Raw genomic sequence first — 24,300 nt, 5'->3', positions numbered from 1 at the left:
GCTTGTCTAAATGTTGTGCAGCAAATTTTAAACAAGCTTCAACATGCTTTTTTTTCAGCAATGGAGTCTTGCATTGTGAGCATGCATACAGGCGTTTAAATGCATTATTTATTGTTTTATTTGAAACAATTGTATCTGTTAATTCAAGGTCTTTCTAAAGCCCTTTCCAAGTGGCTCTTGGAGTACTGGAATACTCTTATGAGAATTCCTTTTACTCCTCTGTTAGAAATCTTGCAAAGAGCACCTGGTCGTGGCTGGCTTATGGTGAAATTATGTTCTTTCCACTTGCAGATTGTGGCCCCAACAGTGCTCACCGGAACATTAAGAAGTTTAGAAATCCTTCTGTAACCAATGGCATCAGTATGTTTTGCAACAATAAGCTTGCAAAGGTCTTGAGAGAGCTCTTTACTTTTACCCATAAGATATTTTTGTGTGACACCTTGGTAATGAGACACCTTTTTATAGGCCATCATTTGAGACTGAACCATCTGATATTAATTTGCACTTACATGGGGCAGGATTGCTTTCTAAGTACAGATACATTTCAGCTGGTGTGTTGGCTTTCAATTACTTTTTGCACATCCCTTTCTTCATGCGTTCAATACTTTTTCCCTATACTATTCCATTTTATTACACATACCTTAATTTCTGAACTTATTTGCATTTTGTTCACACACACAGTATATAAAATATCACATCACATCATAAATGGCATGAAAGCTATATTACTAGCACAGATGAAGATACATTCTGACATATGATTATATACCTCTCACTCTTGCTTTGCAGTTTGGAAAGTTCAGCGCTTAGATCTTGTTCTTTCTGAGATGATTCTCTCCCCTCTTTCTCCACCCTTTTCCTGAACTCTTCCCTCTTAATTGTCAGATCGTGAATAGATTTAATATATTCCTGTAGCAGAATAAGGATATCATGAAATAAACATATACATCTAATATACATGGGTACAACTAATAACGTGCCCCAAAAGCATATATTTTTGTAAGTAACATGTAGGTGAAGATAAATTTAAACTTTTACAAGGCACGTATAATCCTAAATGATCGTTAGCCTTATTTAGTACAGTGCCTTGAAAAAGTACTCATACCCCTTGACATTTTTAACATTTTGTCATGTTAAAAAAAAAAATATGTTTACGTTTTTTGTTGTAACAATCAAAAGTGCATTATCGTTTTCGAAACGGGTAAGACAAAGAATACAGATTGACTTAGAACAAAACAATACAAAATGCTTGGATTTCATACAGGAAGCAGGGAAAAAACACAACCGTAGTTTGTCAGTGAAGTTAATTACATACTAGACAGTAGCAGGTTTAATAGGAGGAAGAAGACTTATAGATGGTACATAACCCCCCCCAAAGACATCTAGGTATTGTTCCATGGGGCCCACAATTTGTCATATTTCCATTGACAACCCCTGTTTATATTAATTAATCTGTACACGGGCAGGGCAGAACAGTGCCTATCAAGACTTCCCAGGAGGAAAGAGAAGGGGAGGAGAGGGAGAACCATTTCAGGAGAATCTTCTTTTTAGCATAAAACAGGAGATAGGATACCAACAGTTTTAAATTATGGGAAAGCTGCGCATCATCCTGAACCCCCAATAGCACCAATTTGGGTGTAACTGGGAGGTACAACTGCAGCTGAAGATTTATTTCGCTGAAGACCACTGACCAAAACAATGTTATAATTGGGCATTCCCAGAACATATGGAAGAACGTCCCCACTTGTTTCCTGTACTTGGGGCATAAGGGATCCCGGTCTGACAAAATATGATGCAGTTTCTGGGGAGTGTAGTAGATTCTGTGCAGGAATTTTAACTATACAAGTTTATCCCTAAAGGAGATGATCAAACTGGGACCCTGTTTTAGACAGTCATCCCAGTCCTCTCTGTCCAGTGATGGTATGTCACTCCAAGATAGATGAAAATCAGACCGAGACAGAAGTACAGTTAAATCACACTTGTTTAATAATAAAAGTAAAAAGAACAAACATAGTCAAAACATAGCCAGAGTTCAGTAACCGGAACGGATAGTCAGCCAAGCCAAAAGTCAGGGATCAAATTAGTGTAACGGCAAGCAGGATCTGGAGCCAGAAGGGATGTCAGCGAAGCCAATCTTAAAACAGAAACGCAGGAGATGTTTCTTGTGATGTTGGCCAAGGTGAAGACAATTAGCAGACAGCCTCCCCCTCAGAGGACCACCAGGCTTGAGAGGAAAACATCTATGGAAATCACAGGGAAGGACAGGGGCATGTACGTCCGAGGATGAGACCCAAGAGTGTTCCTCCGGACCATACCCCTTCCAATGCACCAGGTACTGTATGCGCCCACGGAACCTATGGGAGTCAACAATGGACTGTACTTCATACCCCTCGTGGGTTCTCAACCTGTACAGGGTGAGAACGTGGCACCAAGGTGGTAAAGTGGTTGCAGACCAAAGGTTTTAATAAGGAGACATGAAATATATTTGAAAAACGCATATCAGAAGGAAGGTCTAATGTGTAAGCCACTGGGTTAATCCTGCAAAGAATACGGAAAGGCCCATGCAGCTAGTTCATGCAGCTGCTGGCTCTGTAAAGCCTTGATTTCTGGATTGAATGTGTGGGCGGAAGCGTGTCACGATAAAGTGACTCAACCTCTATGCATTTCAGCCTATCAGACTGGCCGTCCTCAGGAAGTTACAATTCCATCATTTTAACTGAGGGCATCAATACCCTCAGCATGAATCATGTGATTTGGCATGGCCAATAGCGTTACTTTCCCTATTATTAACTTGGGACTGCTCACAATCTGACTAAAAATGCCCTTTTAGCATTGTTAGTATAATTAAAATGGATTTTAATAATGTGCAATCATAAAATACATAACAATTAAAAACTCAAAAGTTTAAAATGTAATGGCAAAAATCCCCATATATACAGTACATATTCAACCATGGGATAAGTGTGGCGACATCTAGTGGTGAACATCTATACTGATGATCTGTGCACATTATTCCAATAGAAGGCAAGGATGTGAAACAGTAATTTCTATATTACAGCCCACTGAGTGGCCCCCTACCTGCCATGGATGGTAACTAACCAAAATATGTTATTCAGGGATAATGGAGATAAAAAATATATAAAATATACATTAGGCACTCATATATGTGAGTTTAATATCTTTATATTTTTTGGAATAAAAAGCTCTTTATTAACGGTACTGCTCATTGAGTCTTTTTCTATTATACCCATTTATATGAAGAACATTCACCGCTGCCAATCATCGGTCCAGAGGATATCCATAGAGGTCGCCCCACATGCGCATTTGACCTAACTAGCGATTGTTGGTCCACTTCCAGGGGTGAGTTCACATCTATTAGGGGGGCACTCTATTTAAAGCACTTAAGAAGCACAGAATCATCCATCTATTATTCAAGTCACAGCACTGGATATTGTTTCACTAGCACAAGCACCTTTTTTTCACTGGGGACTGTTTCATTCATTTTATTAATTGTTACCAGTGTATCATTTATTACCTGTATGTCCTTTTTTTTTAGCATTTAGTGCGGTATACTTTTTATCATTATCAGGAATTTAACCTGTTCACGGTGGAACTTGCACTTCTCCAGTTTACAATATCGATTTTTCTCTCTTTTTTTGTGTTTCTGAAGTACACGACAGACATCTGTGTGCTGGCATGGTGCGGACCAACTAATCGATAATGAAAATCGTTGACAACGATTTTCATTATCGATTATTATCGATAATATCGATTAATCGTTTCAGCCCTAGTACTCATAATGACTTGTTCTGGTATTAAAACACAGTTTTCTACTCGTCGCCCCCCTTAATTCTCACAAGATTGTATGCCCCTCTCAAATCAAGCTTTGTGAAAACTGTTTCTCCATTGAGGCGGTCAAATAACTCCGTAATCAATGGAATCGGATAGGCATTCTTAATTGTGAAACTATTGAGACCCCTATAATCAAGTCTCAGTTCACCACTCTTCTTCTTCACAAAGAAGAAACCAATACCAGCAGAAGATGAGGATTTGCAGATGAAACCTTGAGAAAGTGCGTCTGCAGCATACTCTATGGCCTTATCCTCCAAGACCGACAAAGGATAAACCCACCCAGGAGGGGGTATGGCCCCAGGTTGAAGGTCAATTGCGCAATCATATAGCCAGTGTGGAGGCAAACTACCGGCTTGACCTTTGTAAAAATCGCTGTACTTCTCTGGCAGGGAGGAGAGTGAAGAGGTGCACAAAACCTTGGCTACCTTCCAGAAGTGGAGCCAATCAAAAGAGGGGTTGTGCCTCTGTCACCAAGAATAACCAATAACCAGTGGAAACTTGGGTGAGGAAATAACTTGGAATTGGATTATCTAATGGTGAAGAGCCCCTATGGCCATGGACAACAGAACCGTCTCATGAGTCACAAGAGCAGGTTGTAGAGGTCTCCCGTCAAGAGCCAATGATCAACTTCTCCAGCTCAGTGGGTATATCTCAGTATGGAATTCAATGATGTAGTCGGCAACAGTTCTCGTACTCTGTTCGATGGACATGAGGCACTTGGCAGCACAAGTGGAGCGTGCGGAAACATCAAATACCCTTTTAAACAAAGTTACAAACTCAGGGTAGCTCAAGACAACAGGTTTTTGTGTCTCCCATAGAGGGTCTCAGAAAGCAAATATACCACGAAACCTACTTTGCTTCTGTCTGTGGGAAATGCCTGGGGCAGCATCTCAAAGTTTATCTCAACTTAGTTGATAAACCCTCTGCATTGAACTGGATCGCCCCCCCCCCCCCCCCATCGCTGGGGAAGTGGAGCAGAATCAGACATACCTCTTATAGAGGTAACACTCGAGGCGGGTGACTGCACAGAGACTGGAGCAGCAGCAGGGTTGGCCTACAACATAGGTTGCACTGGGGCGGCCACAGAGGCAGATTCCAGGTGAGCCGTGCGACTCAGGAGTGTTTGCAACGCCATGGCGAACTGATCCATGCGGTGATCCAGTTCATTCAATCTGGAAAAAATATTACCAACAAGTGGATTGACTGAATCTTCTGAAATCATGGCCTTCGCCTACTGTCAGAAACCATCAAATCAGACAGAGACATGAGTACAGTTAAATCACACTTGTTTAATAATAAAAGTAAAAAGAACAAATGTAGTCAAAACATAGCCAGAGTTCAGTAGCCGGAACGGATAGTCAGCTAAGCCAGTCTTAAAACAGGAACGCAGGAGATGTTTCTTGTGATGCTGACCAAGGCGAAGGCAGAGGCCCTCTGGACTGGATGGCTTAAGTAGGTAGGAATGATGAGCAGGATATAAAACTTCTGCTGAGTAACTGTGGAGAGAGATGGGACCTGGCAATTAGTCGACAGCTGAGCGTCCAGCTCAGAGAAGGAAGGGCTGAGCCCAGCCCTGACACCATCTTAGGGGAGTCAGTGCCCAGAAGTGCAGAATAGAAGGTTGATAAGGGCTTGTCTAAGTCTCCGGGGGATACAAGTTCCTCAATAGGGTCAGCCCGAAGGAGTGGCGGTTGGGGAAACTGTGCTCTAGCGGCATGTCACAGCTGACGGTATCGAAACCTCATCCATTGGGGTAACTGAAATTTGTGAAGTAGGTCATTCATCAGAAGTAAGACATAACATCTCCCAGGGTGACGACACCACGTTTGTCCCAGACCTGGGGATCTGACAGGGTGCGGAACTGTGGTATACAGGGATTACCCCAGAGTGGGTGGGCCGGAGACCACTGGCTGGGACTCAAAAACCTCCGTCTAGCAGCCACCCACACCCTCCGAGTAGCCCTCGTTCGGCCAGGGACCTTTGTGTATTCCTACGGGCCCCTATATACAAAATTCCGTAAATCAGCCAGGGAGCCCAAGCTAACTGCCTCCAAACAGGTGGCTACATTTGACTTTGAGCCCATGAACCACCACTGGACTGTCACCAACATTGCAGCCCATTGAAATTGGGCAGAGCCATTCCTCCCAGGTGAGCCGGAAGCCACAGGGCAGATCGTGCCAGTCGAGGGACCCCCGCCATGCCACAGAAAGGACCCCACACAAAGTTCGATTTCTTTAAACAATGAGACCAGGATCCATATCGGACAGTTTCGGAAGTAGTTAAATTTAGGTAGCAACACCATTTTGAGGAGGTTAATCCGTCCCAGTAGATTAAGGGGGAGGTTAGCCAAGGAGGCGCATTTGGCTTTCATGGTCGTCAATAGAGGGAGAAGGTTCTTCTCCACATAGTTAGCAGGATTTTTAGTCACTATAACTCCCAAATAGCTGAAATGCTCCACCTATCTCAGAGGGGAGAAGGCAGCTGTCTTAGCAGCATCTGCATCTATAGGGAATAGAACTGTCTTGAACCAGTTTATTTTAATACCCGAGAAAGTACCAAAGTTATCAAAAATATGTATGGTGGCTAACAACGAGGGGTCAGCATCATTAACATACAGCAATGAGTGGGCTGCATACAAGGACAGCTGCTCTTTCAACTTTCCCAGCAAAGGCCCATGACATCTGGAGCAGACCTGATCAAAATGGCCAGGGGCTCCAGTGCCAGGGCAAACAGACTGGGGGAGAGCAGACAACCCTGATGCATACCACTAAAAGGGGCAGAAAGACAGTTATTTGAACGGACCCTCACTCTAGGGGCATTATATAGTAATTTAATCCCATGTATGAATTTGGGGCAAAACCAGAATCGCTGAAGGACTTCCCAGAGGTACGACCATTCTACAGAATCGAAAGCCTTTTCGACATCTAGGGAAGCAATAACTCTAGAGCCTTGATTGTTGTAGGTGACAGATAGGTTTAAATAGTCGCCTGATGTTTATGTTGGTTCCCTTGCCTGGCATAGAACCCGTCTGTTCGACATCAACCAGGTCCTCAATCACCTGGGACAAATGGTTAGCCAGGACCTTCGCAAAAATCTTGGCATCAATGTTTAGTAGGGATATTGGTCTATACGCAGCACAATCCTGCGGGTCCTTTCTGGGTTTGAGAACCAACACAATCACAGCTTCATTCATAGAGTCAGGCAGTGCCTCTAGGGAACCATAGTCCGAAAGAAGGGAGGTCAATTTGGGAGCAAGAAGTTCCATAAAGTTGCTGTAGAACTCAGATGGCAAGCCACCAGTCCCAGGGGCCTTACCACCCTTCAACCGTCCCATGGCCAATTGAACCTCCTCCTGGGCAATGTCCACATCCAGCCTCTCTCTATCCATTGCAGCTAATGTTGGGAAAGAAATCATTTCAGGAAATGAGGAGAGATCAGAAAATGAGAAGTCAGTCTGGGAGGAGTGTAGGTCCTGGAAGAAATGTAGGAACCGATCATTAATGCGGTCAGGCACTGTTAGTATGCGGTCATCCTTGTCCCTAATAAAGCCGATAGGGGTGGATGGGATGTCTCCCTTAGCCAGCCAGGCCAGCAGTCTGCCTTTCTTTCCCCCAAATTCAAACACCTTTTGGGCCGAGTACAGGAGAGCCTTGTCAGTCTGAGCTACTCTAAGGGTGGACAACTCACGCAGAGCCTGCTGCCACGTTTTATAATGATCACCATCCGGGACATGAACATAAGTAGTCTCCAACCTAGTCACCCTCCTCTCCATCTCCTAAAAGGAAAATACAGCCTCCTTCTGGAGATGTGAAATGCTAGAAATGTATCCCCCAGCCCATGATTTAAAGGAGTCCCACAACACAGATAGAGAGGCAGCATCTTGGTTGTCTGTCCAATATTTGCAAATAGAGGCAGTCAGTGGCTCTTGTAGTCATTCATCATTTGCCCAGAATCTGGATAGTCTCCATAGCACAGTGGGGCATGGTCAGAGATGCCCCTGAGAAGCACAGATACATTCTGGACATATTGTAAAGCAGTTCTGGATGCAAAGACCAGGTCTATCTTAGACAGGATCTTATACATGGCCGAGTGACAAGTGAATTATCTTGAGTTCGGGTGCATGTGTCTCCAGACATCTGTAAGGGAATAGGTGTCAGCCCATTGCCAGAGGTCAGGAGAGTCACGAGCTGAGGAATGCAGGCTATCCAGGGCCACACATGAAACCATGTTGAAATCACCCATAAAAAAACAAAACAAAAAAAACAGATCATTGTCAAATTGAACCACAAGTTGCAGAATGTGATGCAAAACCTGGATCTAGGCCAGGGGAGGGACATATACCCCCACCAGCACCACAGTCTTGTCATACACATGGGCTTAAACGATTGCATATCTACCGCCTGGGTCAGCGAGCAGAATGTGGCGTAGTAGAGCAGGCCCACCCACGACTTCCTGAGACAGATACTTTTGGAGCCTTGGAGATGAGTCTCCTCCAGAACACAGATATGCGAGATATCACCGTGAATTGAGGCATCGGAAATGTAAGGCATTAACACAGGGAGAGAGACCTGCTCGCAGGGGCAGCAACCCAGTGTGGAGGCAGTGAATCCAGCCAGGAAGATGCATCTCTGGGTGAGGTGAAAAAATCTGGTAGTTTCTCCATCTTGGACCCTCAGCCAGGCTGGGAAGAGTACACTATAATGAATACCACGTGTGCGCATAGCTGCCTTGACTTGATCGAACGATTGCCTCAGCTTTTTTTGTCTCCACCGAGTAGTTGGGAAAAAATTTGGCTTTTGCTGTTTTGGAAAGCAAGGTCCTTTTGCAGCCATGCAGCATGAACCACCTCATCCCTATTCCTGAAGTTAATGAATTTGAAGACAAAAGTGCAGGGTGGTGTCCCTAGGGGTCCAGGTTTGAGTGGGATGCAGTGAGCCCTTTCCACAGCATAGAAGGGTGAAAACTGAGCTCCAGATAAAAGGGTGCACAGCAGCTGCTCCACAAATTCAGTTGGATGGTGACCCTCCACCCCTTCTGCAAGGCCCACTATGCGGAGATTGTTTATCCTATTGAGATTCTCAGCGTCCCCAGCCTTGTATTGCGGAGCATGTATTTTAGTTTGCGGGGACCAGAGACTATTGGTGTGCTCAGCCACTGTGTCTTCAGCATGGCCCAGGCGCTGTTCTGCAGAGTACAGCCGGGATCTCACTTTGTCCATGTCTTGCCTATGTCTTGCCTGAACAGTCCCATATCCAGCTGTACAGCATGCACTTTGTCAGCGTGGGTATAGAGGCCTGGCAGTTGGCAATAGCAGCCAGGACGCAGTCAGTAGAGGCCGGGACAATCTCCTCCGATATAGGGGGAAAATGGATCTTCTTACCCCATCCTTTAGCCACCCTAGAGGACCTGTGGCACATGTGGATGTCAGCGGTCGTCGGAAGGCTGGTGTATGGACCGGACTGCAGGAGATTTGCCCGATTCAGCAGTGGAGCTCCAGCTCAGACATCCACTCAGTGCACCATCTTGGCCACGCCCCAAAGTAAAATGTATTTTATTGGGATTGTATGTGATAGACCAACATAAAGCGGCACATAATTGTGAAGTGGAAGGAAAATGATAAATGGTTTTCAATTTTTTTTACAAATATGTGAAAAGTGTGTGCATTTTTATTCAGCCCCCTTGAATCAATACCTTGTAGAACCACCTTTCGTTGCAATTACAGCTGCAAGTCTTTTTGGGTATGTCTCTACCAGCATTACATACAGGTGAACTCTATTTACTAATTAGGTGACTTCTGATGGCAATGGGTTCCACTAGATTTTAGTTAGGGGTCAGAGTAAAGGAGTAAAGGAGGCTGAATACAAATGCACGCCTCACATATTTATTTGTAAAAAATGTGGAAAACCTTTTATCATTCTCCTTCCACTTCACAATTATGTGTCCCTTTGTGTTGGTCTATCAAAAAATCCCAATGAAATACATTTAGGTTTTTGGTTGTAATATGACAAAATGTGGAAAATTGCAAGGGGTATGAATACTTTTTCAAGGCACTATATATGCCTTAGCCTACATGTAAATAAAAAAATAAAAAAAATAAAATACAGGTTCAACATTCCACTTTACTTCCTTCAGGCCCACTAAAAGGACAATAAACATATTCACTCAGTAGGGAAAATTTCCAGAGAAAGCTCAACATAAATAAGGCACCAACTTATTCACCAATTAGTTTTTTATTTATTGGGTAATAAATGTAACCACTTAAGCCCCAGAAGATTTGGCTGTTTGATGACCAGGCCATTTTTTGCGATACGGCACTGTGTCGCTTTAACTGACAATTGTGCAGTCGTGCAACCCTGTCCTCAAACAAAATTGACGTTCTTTTTGTGGTATTTGATCATCTCTGCATTTTTTTATTTTTTGCTCTATAAACAAAAAAATTTAAAAAAAAAGCAAAATTTTTTTGTATTTTTTGCTACAATAAATATCCCCAATTCTTTTTTTAAAAAAGCAATTTTTTTCTCAGTTTAGGCCAATATGTATTCTTCTACATATTTTTGGTAATAAAAAATGCAATAAGCGTATATTGATTTGTTTGCGCAAAAGTTATAGCGTCTACAAAATATAGGGGGATAGATTTATGGCATTTTTATTATTATTTTTTATACTAGTAATGGTGGCGATCTGCGATTTTCATCGTGACTGCAACAATATGGCGGACACATCAGACAATTATACAGCGATCAATGTTATAAAAATGCACTGATTACTGTATGTCACTGGCAGGGAAGGGGTTAACACTAGGGGGCGATCAAGGGGTTAACTGTGTTCCCAGACTGTGTGTTATAACTTTAGGGGGAGGGGACTGACTATAGGAAATGACAGATCGTGGTTCCTAGCTAATAGGAACTCACAATCTGCATCTCCTCTCAGAACAGAACAGGGATGTGTGTCACACACACATCCCTGTTCTGCCTCTCGTGCTCAGGATCGCTCATGACCAGTGGTCATCGCGAATGCTGGTCATGAGTATCGGCACCCTCACAGTGCGGCAGCGCATGTGCACCTGCTATCCCGCTTAAAGGAGCCGATGTACAGCTACAACGGCTCGTGGGATCGTGCAGACCTGCCGCTGGTCAGCAAGTGCTTAAAAGAGCGAACAAAAGTCCTGGATGGCTTAACTCCAATTTAAAAATGCATATTAAGTGCAAAAGAGAAGGCCTTCAAGAAATACAAAGTTAAGGGATCATCATCAGCATTCAGACTTTATAAAAAATGCAACAAGAAATGTAAGGGTGCAATTAGGGCGGCTAAGATAGAACACGAAAGACATATAGCTGAGGAGAGCAAAAAAAATCCCAAGAAATTCTTTAAGTATGTAAACAGTACTAAAAGGAGGACAGACCATATTGGCCCCATAAATAATGAGGAAGGACATTTGATTACAAAGGATTGGGAGATGGCAAAAGGTACCGAATTTATTCTTTAGTCTTCACAAGGCAATCTATTAAACCTCTATGGGGAGGAGAGTTGCCATCTAGATAAAGGAAGGCTCGTAGACATAGTGTATCTGGATTTAGCATTTGACACAGTTCCCAATAAGCGTTTACTGTACAAAATAAGGTCCGTTGGCATGGACCATAGGGTGAGTACATGAATTGAAAACTGGCTACAAGGGCGAGTTCAGAGGGTGGTCATAAATGGGGATTACTCTAAATGATAAGCAGTGGGTAGTGGGGGCCCCCCAGGGTTCTGTGCTGGAACCAACCCTATTTAAATTTGTTCATAAATGACCTGGAGGATGGGGGTAAAACAGTTCAATCTTTGTATTTGCGGATGATACTAAGCTAAGCAGGGCAATAACTTCTACGCAGGATGTGGAAACTTTGCAAAAAGATCTGAACAAATTAATGGGGTGGGCAACTACAAGGCCAATGAGGTTTAATGTAGAAAAATGTAAAATAACGTATTTGGGTGGCAAAAATATGAATGCAATCTATACACTGGGGAGAGAATCTCTGGGGGAATCTAGGATGGAAAAGGACCTGAGGGTCCTAGTAGATGATAGGCTCAGCAATGGCATGCAATGCTAAGTTGCTGCTAACAAAGCAAACAGAATATTGGCATGCATTAAAAAGGGGATCAACTCCAGAGATAAAACGATAATTATCTCGCTCTACAAGACTCGGGTCCGGCCGCACCTGGAGTTTGCTGTCCAGTTCTGGGCACCAGTCCTCAGGAAGGATGCACTGGAAATGGAGTGAGTGCAAAGAAGGGCAACAAAGCTAATAAAGGGTCTGGAGGATATCAGTTATGAGGAAAGGTTGCGAGCACTGAGACGCTTGAGAGGGGATACGATTTCAATTTATAAATACCGTACGGGTGACCCCACACTAGGGATAAAACTTTTTTGCGGAAGGGAGTTTAACAAGGCACATGGCCACCCATTAGAATTAGAAAAAAAGAGGTTTAACCTTAAACTATGTAGAGGGTTATTTACTGTAAGAGCGACAAGGATGTGGAATTCCCTTTCACAGGCGGCGGTCTCAGTAGGGAGCTTCGATAGTTTCAAAAACTATTGGATAAGCACCTGATCGACCGCAACATACAGGGATATACAATGTAATACGGACATATAATCACACACATAGGTTGGACTTGATGGACTTGTGTCTTTTTTCAACCTCACGTACTATGTAATTCATTTTCCATTATTTTGCAAGCCCACGCACCTGTATCCCAAGAATACACTGATCATTGCTGCAGTCAATTGGCCGTAGTGCTAATCGAGCAAAAATATACCAACAAACTGTTCATGAAAGGTCGACAGATCGACCTCATAAATGGGAATGGTCACACGTGGATTGAAATTCAGCTTGTTCCTGCTTAAGGCCGGGTTCACACTGGTAAGACACGACAGTCTGTGGATCCAACTTTGCGCTGCGACTTCATGTCCGATTTCCGTCCGACTTTAACCACTTCAGCCCTGGAAGGATTTGGCCCCTTCCTGACCAGGCTATTTTTTGCGATAGAACACTGCATAGATTTAACTGACAATTGCATGGTCGTGTGACGTTGTACCCAAACAAAATTTATGTCCTTTTTTCCCCCTCACAAATAGAGCTTTCTTTTCGTAGTATTTGATAACCTCTGCGGTTATTTATAAACCAAAAAAAAAAAAAACGAAAATTTTGAAGAAAAAAAACAATATTTTGTACTTTTTGCTATAATAAATATGCAAAAAAATAAAAAAATAAAAAAGCAATCATCAGTTTAGGCCGAAATTTATTCTTCTACATACTTTTGGTTAAAAAAAAATAAAGAAAAAAAAAATTTGATAAGCGTATATTGATGTTGATTGATTTGCGCAAAAGTTATAGCGTCTACAAAATAGGGGATAGATTTATGTCATTTTTATTATTTTTGTTTTTTTACTAGTAATGGTGGTGATCTGTTTTTTTTGGGGGACTGTGACATTGCAGCGGACAGATCGGATACTTTTGACACTTTTTTGGGACCATTGACATTTATATAGCAATCAGAGCTAAAAATAGCCACCGATTATTGTATAAAATGTCACTGACAGGGGAAGAGTTAACACTAGGGGGCGATCAAGGGGTTAAATGTATTCCCTCATTGTGTGTTCTAACTGTGGGGGGTTGGGAGCAACTAGAGGAGGGCGTGTTGCTGCTTAGCAACACATGATCTGTCTCCTCTCCTGACAGAACCTGGATTTGTGTGTTGACACACACACACACATCCCCATTCTCGTTCTGTCACGAGCGATCGTGGGTACCCAGCAGACATCGTGCCCACGTATCAGCTTCAGGGACATGTGCCTGCAATAACGTCTTAAAGAGTCGACGTATACCTATGGCGATTTGCACAGTCGTGCCAACCTGCCGCAGTATAACTGTGGCTAGTGATCAATAAACAGGTATCTGACTTTGATCCCAACAATACCAGGTTCTTTGAGTCTGGTATGAATCTTGAGGAGGAACCCCACGGTAAAATAAAATAAATAAAATTTAAAAAGCGCTCCCCCACCCCAAAGCACCTTGAACACATGCTGATGGACAAGGGTCTCTTCCCCACAAGCCTGGGCCTCTTCCCCACAACAACCCCTATCAAAATCCCTTTAACAAGTGGGACCCTAGATCCCGGCCCAACACCCTATGTGAATGAGTATGGGGTAACTACCCATTCACCCAAAAAACGTGTCAAAAAGAAAAACCCATCCTCGGAAGAAGAACCGGCAGAGGAAGAAGACAGCGGAGAAAAGAACTGGGAGGAAAGACCGCCGTGGGAGGAGACATCACTGCAGCGAGAAGAACCGGAGGGAGAAGAAAATCGGAGGGAGAAGAGAGACGCTGGAGCTGCTTCAATAAAAGACTGTCAAAAACCTGTGTGCTGGTTTTATTTCTGACACTTTTTTGGATGAATGGCCCAAAAAAGGGGGCTTCCAGATTTCGATAAGCCCCCCACCCGCAGACCCCCACAACCACCCTCCAGGGTTGTTGGGAAGAGGCCCTTGTCCCCATCAACATGGGAACAATGTGCTTGTGGGTCAGGGGTACAGAGCCCCCCCCCCCCATGCCCCAAAGCACCTATCCCTCACGCTCACCCCTACCCCCCCACCCCGGTCTTGACCTGGCGGGCTGTGTGCTCAGATAAGGGTCTGGTGTGAATTTTAGGGGGGCCCCACACAGTTTTTTTGGCATGGGGGTTCCTCTTAAAATCCATACTGTCATGGGGGGGGGGGGCACTATGCCGTTTCTTTTTACATTTTGGTGTGGAGTTTCCCCTCAAGATCCATACCAGACCCAAAGGGCTGTTTTTTTTTGGAGTGGGGTTCCCCTTAGAGATCCACAGAGCATGCCAAAGTTGGATCAGTTAAGATGATGATCCATTCGACTTCGATGCGACTTCGATGATATTCAATGGGCTGAAGTAGGACCAAAGGTGCAGGAACCTTTTTCAAAGTTGGACTGACTTTGTCAGACCAGTTAAGATGGAAATCATTGATTTATGCATGTCATGCAACATGTGCACCCAAAGTCAGAGCATATGTGGTACCTGTGTGAACCCGGCCTAATCATCTGAATTTTCGATTCAGGTATGGCCAGAAAATTATGGAAAAGCCAGTGTTTGCCTTTAGGCCCCTTTCACACTGAAAAATCTCGCAACTTTGCCGCAATTTCACTGCAACTTGAAGCAATGACTGTGCAATCTTGAGGTCTATGGACGTCAAGTCACATCAAAGTCGGAACCAAAGTAGTGCAGGGACTACTTTGAGGTGACACAGATATGAATGGTACTCATTGGAAATCATGGGGTATTACTTGTCATGCGACTTTGCAGTCCCAAGTTGCACAAGTGTAAAAGGGGCCTTAGCTACACATTAATGCTTAGGTGAGCTGTGTGCATATAGTGATGTGATAGTTGGCTGTCTTCTATTCCACTTGCTGGCTAAATTTCCCCTATGTCTCCAACTGTCCCAGTATGTCTACAGCCAGCGTCCTTCTGACCACTAGAGGAAGAATCAATAAAAGCAGCTGTGTGGCGATAGTACATTTTACTCAGTTAACTGCACTATGAACTTTCTCTGCATGGTGTTTTCCTGCATACATCTTAAAGTCACACAAATCCTTGGGTTTGTGCTTCTTAATAGAAGGACTGAGAGGACATTGTTTCAGAAAGCCATTGTAACACCTCCGATTCTCATACTCGCTCTCTCAGTGCAGGAGAATGACAGAATAGGATTAGATGCTGTAAATAAGATAACTTAGACTTTTTGTTAAATGAGGTACACTATATTTAAAAAACCTTTCTAGTTTTGATGTAAAATGCAAAGTCTGTCTCCCATGCCTTTTACAAACATTTTAATAGCTTCACGGCACAAAGTTAATTTCAATAATTATAGTTTAGGATTTTTTTTTTATCATTTCACACCTTTTGTTTGTGTATTTCTTCATCTCTTTTCTGTTTCAGTTGTTTGATTTGAACTTGCAGGTGTTTTTCTGACTGGATCTGTCTGTCCAGCACCTCTTGGTAACTCTTTCTTAGATGTTTTCTGCAGCTGACGAGTTGCTTCTGCATGGTGAAGACATTAACAAAGAAGCATAGGTACCACACATCAACATAAACCAAAAATACACAAATAAATACTAAACACTCACCAGGGCCTGCTCAGTCTCCCCATCAGTGATGGTCTCAGCATCTTGCTTACTTTTATACTCTGTCTAAGGGAAAGAATTAACAATTACATACAAAAGCTTCATAAATATAATATCATGTAATATTTAAAAGGAGAAGCACAGCCAAATCTTGTTTGGCTGTACTTCTATGACCCATATTCAGCTGACAGCAGGTTTCACAACTGACGCCACAGAGCCAGTCAAGACTGGGGAAAGATCACTACCATATGGTCGGGATCCACCTAGGTACCGGCGGGGGACAGGTGCAGCATCGGACCAATGCTGTATCCACCTATGCAAGTATGATTTAAAAAAATAAAAAATAAGCAGTAAAAATATCTCTACGTGATCATGAAAAAAAAAAAAAAAAAAAAATTCGCAATAAGCATATATTGATTGGTTTACGCAAAAGTTATAGCATTTACAAAATAGAGGATAGTTTATGGCATTTTTATTTTACTAGTAATGGCGGCGATCAGCGTCTTTAATCGTGACTGCGACATTATGGTGGATGCATGGGACATTTTTGGGACCACTGTCATTTATACAGCAATCAGTGCTATACAAATGCACTGGTTCCTGTGTAAATGACACGGGCAGTGAATGGGGTTAACTACTAGGGGGCAGTGTAGGGGTTAAGTATGTCCTGGGGAGTGATGCTAACTGTGGGGGGGCACGGCTATGTGTGACACGTCACTGATCTCTGCTCCTGATCACAGGGAGCAGAGATCAGTGACACTGTCACTAGGCAGAACAGGGAGATGCTTGGTTACATTAGCATCTCCCCGCACTTCCTTCAGTGAGACGATCGCGGGTATCCCAGCGGCGATCAAGTCTGCAGGACCCGTGACCCGACTCACAGAGTTTGCCGCAGGCGCGTGCACACCCACAGGCCACCTCTTAAAGGGCAACGTACAGGTAAGTTAGTTTGCCTGTACGAGTCCTTCTGCCGACATATATTGGTGTGAGGCGGTCAGCAAGAGGTTAAGTGTAGGGGTTAGAGGAATAAGGTGTAATACCTTAATTCCCCACTTCAGCAGACTTCCTCCATGCTGTGCAGCCAGTTTTTTGGTTGTGGAATAGGAAGGTACTGGATATGAAGACTGCATAGTTGCCAACATCATGAAAAAAGAGAGAGAAAAAAGAAAGAAAGGGAAGGAAATAGAGATGGAGGGACAGCAGTCCCAGATCCTACACCACAATAGCAATATGTGTATTGCAGAAAGTTTATCAATCTAGCAGATAAAGATACTCCAAACAACTGGTGTTAGTGGTTCAATCATCATGGCACCATGGTTGATATGGTGTCTGGATGATTGCATTATTTCTATTATTACATTGCAATATAAAATTAAATCGTTCAACTCACAATAATGCAGAATCAGTGGGAGCCCTGAGTGTGTCACTTGCTACGTCGCCTGCCACCAGATGCCATCAGCTGTCCCCAGCAGAGTCCCTCCTTACATCAGGTGTCCCCAGCAGAGTCCCGCCTTACATCAGGTTTCCCTAGTATAGTCCCTCCTAACATCATTGCCTGGGATGCAAACATGTGCTAAAGTTTTGTTTGTCCTGATGGGGTTAAGTGCCCTGGCTGTGGAAGACACTGTCACCCCTCTTCACCAGGGTGTGGGCTGCACTCCGGTAGTGATGCCAATGGTAATTTGGTCTCTATGCTATTACAGAAAAAGAAGACCAGCTCGTGGAGGCCAAAGGGAAGAACCTAGAGGCAAAGCCTGGGTTTCACCACTTGTTTCTTCCTCGCGATAGGTGGTCTTATGTAAAATGGTGGCTGGCGGAGACAATTCACGAGTGGCGGCTACGGCGAAAATTCAGGAAAACGCAGATTTCCTGGGACATTTTCCAGGATACAGTAAGATTGGGACAAAGATCTAAATACTGGGAATGTCCCAGGAAATACGGGACAGTTGGAAACTATGAGACTGAGACTGTATGCCCTTCATGTGATATATGGGTCCGATTGGAGTGCACATTAAACTCTTTATTCCAGAATACCCAAATAGAATTCCTCACCTGCACAGAAATGCTCTTGGTCTGATATTCACTATGATTTTCTCCATTTTGAGTCGTCAGTGGTTGGCAAGGCTCTTTTTCTGTGTCCAGCTGGCATCCAATGTCACCTTCAGGACTGTGAGTTTCTAACATTTTACCAGCTATGGATAGGTCAGCTTCTCTGGTGTCAAATTAACTACACCTGTAAATTCAGATTGTAGAAGTTGTTTCATATATATTGATTATATCATGTACCTTTCACCAAATGGTTTAGGGGAAATAAAATAACGATAGCACTGCAGTGTCTGACGGTCCTCTGTGGTAACACAGCACTCCCCAATACCACCCAAAAAGCTGCAAAAGGACCCTTTTTCCAACTGTTGCTATATGTTTATCTGACTAGTGTTCCATACAGAGATACACTAGCATTTATATTATAATGTCTTCTTAATGCCTACTTAGTTACAGGCTTTAGTCTAAATATGCATTATAATATATATTTCAGTGGTTAAGATCTACCTGGACAGCATGGAGGAAATCAAAAATCCCCACTGGGTTGGAGGTTAGCACCCTTTTACCCTTTTTTGAAAAACAAAAAAACTATCAAGCCCCCCTACAGTAGTCCCCTCTGTCCACCCCCTTCACATCACCCCCCCCCCCCACAGTGTAATGCCCACCACCATAGCAGTGTACTCTGCCCTACCCCCCCCCCCCCCCCCAAAGCAGTGTCCAGGGCAGTACAGCAGAACGAAGTGAGGGAGGCAGCACAGCACTGGACGAAGGGCAGGAGCTGCCGGAGTTAACTTCTCACATTAACATGTTGGTGATTGGTTGCTAGGACCGTCCAGGATCTTAGAAACCAATCACCTGCTAGTTGACTCGAAAGGTTAACTTAAGAATCTCCCACCATACCTTCCATCCAGTAATGTGTTGTCTCCCGCTCTCTGCTCTACAGTGAAAATAAGAACGGTGGAGGCTGGGGCTAAAGACCAGCAAAACAAGGTTGTGTTTGCAATCTACCTGTCGGCTGACTGCTGACTTAGGGTTGCTGACCCCCATTTTAGAGGATGCCTTCCCTTGTTTTGCTACTGTCACTGCAAAAATATACAGTACATGGTAATTTTCTGAAAAATGCAGTATAAAGGAATAGTGTGAGCTGACTGTAATGCCGTGTTCACACGGCCAGACTTTTCAACAGCAAAGGTCCGATAGAATGAATCCGTCTGACAATTTCAACTGTGTGTGGGCTTCATCAGACCTTTGCTATCGAAAAATCAGACGGACTTTAGATTTAGAACATGTTTCAAATCTTTCCGATGGACTTGAGTCTGGTCGAAAAATCTGTTTGTCTGTATGCTAGTCCGACGGATGAAAACCGACGCTAGCCCCGTCACCTGGTATGGACTTAAAAGGGGAGGCCCTAAGCCAAAAAAACTGCGTGGGGTCCCCCCCCAAAGTCCATATCAGACCCTTATCCAAGCACGCAGCCCGGCCAGTCAGGAAAGGGGGTGGGGATGAGCGAGCGCCCCCCCCCCCCTCCTGAGCCATAGCAGGCCGCCTACCCTCAACATGGGGGGGTACTTTGGGGAAGGGGAAGGCTAACTCTGGAAGAAGGGAATTCCATCTTTGACACGGATTCCTCGTCAGATAAGGAATCTGAGTTCTCCCCCCTAGTCTGGATCAGAGACCGCATGGGAACTAATGGTCTCTGACACCAAAGGGGGCAGAGATCTTGAAGCCGTAGGAACCTGGGTACTATCACTGCTACAGATGTGAAAGGGCCCAACCCAGCTAACCTATCATTAAAGGCTTGATGGAGGAAACCATCAATTCCTTTAGGTTAGAAGCAGCCTCAGCCCCTGCCACTGAAGAAATACATGTTTTTCACAACTGAGGGTCAGAGGAAAGGGAGGGGCCTTCAATTGTATCTGATTTGTGTTTCCTGTAGAAGGTGGAGCCAATCATCTCTCAAGTAGCTGTTTTGGAAGATGAGGGGGGAAATTGCTGTTCACAGACACTCACCATCCAATCTGACAGAGCTTTAACTATTTTGCAAGGATGAATGGGCACAAATGTCACTCTCTAGGTGGCTCTACAAAGTATTGACTCAGTGGGGCTGAATACAAAGCATGCCACACTTTTCAGTGATTTGTAAAAAATTTGGAAAACCATTTATAATTTTCCTTCCACTTTACAATTATGTGCCACTTTGTGTTGGTCTATCACATAAAATCCCAATAAAATAAATTCACATATTTGGTTGTAACATGAAAAATTTGGAAAATGTCAAGGGGTATGAATACTTTTTCAAGGCACTGTATGTATAAATATGTAGCGATGACACTTTGGACAAGGTGTCTGTCATGTACAAATTTAGTTTTGTGCCTCAGAACAGTGAAGGGGGTTCTGAGGGTTAATTATGTAGGTTTAAGTTTTACATCAGTTTGGCTGGGCTGTGTTAGAGTTCTGCCTGGTCATGTGTACAGTTAGGTGCACATGACAGGCTCAGAACCAGGCCTGGTTGGACGCTTTAGGTAACAGCTTTCCCTGGAGCCAATCAGTGGGTGTGCCGGGCCCCACTGAGGAGTCTGGGGAAGGGTAGTTAAGATGTTGAAGTCATGTGTTCAGGGTTCGTTTGTGAGGCCACAGCTGCCTGTTCCTGATTCTGGACCGGGGTAGCACTGCGAGGGATCCCGGTCAAGGGAGCGTGTGTCGTTCCTCAACATGCTTCGGTTGTCTAACCCCAATAGACCCGCCTGGTCTGGGGTAGAGAGCAGTCTGTTCCCGAGTCTCGGAACCGGCTGGTCCGAGGCGCAGTAACTGAGGGAGGATTCAGGGTGTCCGGGTGTGCTCTCGGCTTGGACGGGCACCGCAGCTCGTGTAAGCACCCGGGGGAGGACTCTTCTGAGGAGGGCCAACAAGCTGGCATCCCGAGAAGTGCCTGGTTGCTGGGTTGTGAACGACATCAGCAAATTCACAGTTTTCCAGTATTGCCAAGGAGACAGAGAACGTTCCAGGTACTGAGGAAAAGGTTCCTGTTCACTTTCTTTTAGATGTTGCTCAAGGCCAAAGATTTTACAAGTGTTGGATCAAAGTGCTGACTGCCATAATCTCTGGCTAGAGATTTGTTCAGCGTTGAAGTGCCCAGCTTCGAGTGGCTACTCTCTGGGTGGTATTAGAGACTTTCTGATAATTAGCAGTTCAAGGTGCCTGAGTTTCTTCACCCTTGCCCTCTGTTCCCATACGAGACTGTGTTTGTTGGACCCCTGCAAATAAAAACCTTTCTAAAGGACTTTTATGGTGTCAGCGTCCAAAATTGTTGGATACTAACCCTTGGAACCCCTAGATGTGGAAGAACCAGCCAAGCCCGAAAGTTAAGGCCGCCCCGCCAAGGGTTATAGCCGCTACAAATATATAATTTGTTTTCAGAGCATAGCCCAATACCCACAATCAGGATGTGGTCACTGGAAACCTGAACACTAGTGAGGAACTAGCCTGGGTGAGGATGCCACTGGATCCCTAGACAGGTAAGTGTTCTTTTATTAAGTCAGCATATACAGGATTTGTAGCTGCTAACCTTTACATTTTTTTTTCCAGTGTGAACAACCGCTTTAACATTTGATAATATTTAGAATCGGCAACATGTTATATAATGTCATGTTAAATCATCCAACCAATTAACAGTCATTAAAGCGGAGTTCCACCCAAAAGTGGAACTTCCGCTCATTTATCTCCTCTTCCCCTCCAGTGCCACAATTGCCACAGGAGGGGGAGAGGAGAGGATACACTACCGGGTTCCCTTACCCGCTATGGTGGTGGCAGCACCCGACAGCTGATGGAAACATCAGCTGAGGTATCAACAATGCGGGACTCCAGGACTAAGGACGAGCTCCGGCGTGTTCGCATACTCCATGTGCAGAGCCCGCCAGGAAGTCGGCGAAATGCTGCGCTAATCACAGGCAGTGAGACATTGCCCCGATGCGCGGCTGCAGAGATCAGGCAACGTCTCACTGCCTGTGACTAGCGCAGTGCTGCACCGACTTCCTGGCGGGCTCTGCACGTGGAGTATGCGAACACACCAGAGCTCATCCCTATCCAGGACAGGTAAGTGCCCGATTGTTAAAAGCCAGCAGCTGCAGTATGTGTAGCTGCTGGCTTTTATTTATTTTTTGGGCAGAATACTGCTTTAAGCAGAATCATTTTACACATATAGTGGACCTGAAGTGTACATTTAGGGAAAATAAAAGAAAACATATTCAGTACATCTGCATGCATCATGCACGTCTCTTTCAAACTGCTGCAAGTATAGAGAAATACCTAAGGATTAGTGATGAGATCAGGTGTGTTGGAATCCCAGTCTGAACCTAAGTGAGCGAGCCTATCAGGAAGCTGTTGTCTGTACTGAGCCAATTATCTCCAACTGAGGCATTGCCCCATTCTTCAGATGATTGGCCCAGTACAGGTAGCAGCTTCCTGATAGGCTTGCTACTTGGGTTCTGATTGGGATGCCGACACAGCTGAGCTCATCCTTTCTACTGCCAGGAATCCAGGGAGCTCCTAACTTCCTGAAGTGAGTTGATGGCACAGTGCCCCTGCGGTACCCCTGCTGGGCTGCAGAATATCTCCTACCAGAAGGGGGCAGTGTTGTGTAGCACAACAGAGGAGGTGCTAGATAGGGCTGTTAACACTGCTTGAGCTTTGAGTGCAGCAGGAGCACTCCAGGAAGTTAGAAGTTTATAATACACACAGCAAACTACATGCCATCTAGTTAGGGTTTATATGATGGTCAATGAATGCCATACTCTGAAACAAGGACTTTTAATGAAGTGATGGGTGTGCAGAACCAGAGACGTATCCTCCTAACCTATGAGGGGGCAAGGAAACCTGGCACAGCTGACACCTCTGTAATGTATCACATTAGCTATACACACAAACATATACAGGAGCCTCCTACACTAATATAACAATGACAGCGAAGCTCAGTCTAACCCCATAGTTCTAGATCACCCCCAGCATATTACACCACTCACAGCTCCAATAATTTGGCACATGCGGCTCCTCTTATCCCTTCACAACAGCAGCACCAGGAAGCTCCAATTTACTTCCGGTTTGTGCGTTTCACGGAACCACGCCCCGGAAGTGTCGCTGCCGTCACAGAGCTGAGGTGAATGCGGAAGTGGAGCGGGGTGTAGAGGAGGGGACAGGTATGTGAAGTGTACAGGTGAGATTATATCTGGGACCGGACTGAAGTGACATGGTGTGTTGTAGAAGTTCAGTCTGGCTTTCCTCTCCTGTATACGGAGTGTTTGGGGCTGGACACACTATTCCTATGGATATGTTGCTGTGTTTGTGGAGCAGTGTTTTGGTTTCAGTGGGATGAGTCAGGCTGTGACGTTTCCTCCCATTCTTGTGTTCCGGGCAGTTCGTTGCTTTAGACTGTGCAGTCAGCATGGCTTGTTAAAGGAGCCTGTATACAGGGGCAGCCTTTACTGACCTCTCCGTACAATGCTCATTGCCTGGCTGTGGTAAACATTGTTTGGTGTTAGCGCTTAACCTGGGACGATATTAGATCAGGACTTTAAAGTGCCCATAACCTGAGAGAAATATGGAGGCTGCCATAGCTGTCCTGGTTGTCAAAATGCAAGTTGCCTGGCTGTCTTTTGGTTCACTACATGTCAGTGACACAAAAGTATGTATTGGAGATCCTTACCCCCATCCCCTGTACAGATTGGACCCAACCTCACCCTCCTGTTCTTGTCTGTCTTACTTTCTATAACCCCCCCCCCCCCCCCCCTCCTTCTCATTCTGTCTTCACATCCCATCCTGTGTCCTACTTACCTGACCCCATCCCATCCCTTGTCCTGCTTTCCTGACCCCATCCCATCCCGTGTCCTGCTTTCCTGACCCCATCCCATCCCATCCCGTGCCCGGGACATACTAAAAGGAATGACAGAATGGAATGCCCATAGACTTTAACAGGGAGATGGAATGCCCATAGAGAATAATGGAACAAAGTGGAATGCCCATAGAGAATAATGGAAAAAAAATTCAGTTTGTGACAGACTCTTTTGACATATAAATGTTTTTTTTTTTTTAAAGACCTACTTTTAAATATCAGTGGCCATGTTTAATATTGAGATTAGATGGGATTAATGTTGTTTTTTATGGCATAACAAAGGTAAATGACAGAGTGGAATGCCCATAGAGTATAATGGGAAGTAAAATATAAACTCATTTGCAAGCA

General features: G+C 44.4%; 2 protein-coding genes across 4 annotated transcripts in view; one reads left to right on the top strand and one right to left on the bottom strand.

Annotated features, from left to right (window-relative positions):
- The window catches only part of RNF214 (ring finger protein 214), a 155,795-nt gene extending 132,590 nt beyond the window's left edge, over window positions 1-23,205 (bottom strand). Inside the window, exons 1-5 of the mRNA XM_077456988.1 lie at window positions 23,087-23,205; window positions 18,078-18,258; window positions 16,029-16,091; window positions 15,802-15,942; window positions 770-909 (exon numbers count right to left, since the gene is read on the bottom strand). Coding sequence (XP_077313114.1) covers window positions 770-909; window positions 15,802-15,942; window positions 16,029-16,091; window positions 18,078-18,209 — 476 coding nt within the window. The 5' untranslated portion in view covers window positions 18,210-18,258; window positions 23,087-23,205. The remainder of the gene's footprint in view (window positions 1-769; window positions 910-15,801; window positions 15,943-16,028; window positions 16,092-18,077; window positions 18,259-23,086) is intronic.
- PCSK7 (proprotein convertase subtilisin/kexin type 7) overlaps window positions 23,153-24,300 on the top strand; it is a 217,822-nt gene continuing 216,674 nt past the window's right edge. For 2 of the 3 annotated variants that reach the window (XM_077456987.1, XM_077456985.1), the window contains exon 1: window positions 23,153-23,260. The gene's annotated coding sequence lies outside the window, so the exon portion shown is untranslated. Of the gene's footprint in view, window positions 23,278-24,300 lie in introns of all 3 variants that reach the window. The other variant, XM_077456986.1, reaches the window with a different exon arrangement.

The sequence above is a fragment of the Lithobates pipiens genome, unplaced genomic scaffold, assembly GCF_037356315.1.
Source record: "Lithobates pipiens isolate NorthernLeopardFrog02 unplaced genomic scaffold, aLitPip1_a1.2 Scaffold_27, whole genome shotgun sequence".
NCBI lineage: Eukaryota > Metazoa > Chordata > Amphibia > Anura > Ranidae > Lithobates > Lithobates pipiens.
The sequence above is the reverse complement of the archived record's forward strand: the minus strand, read 5'-3'. Positions and strand labels throughout refer to the sequence as shown.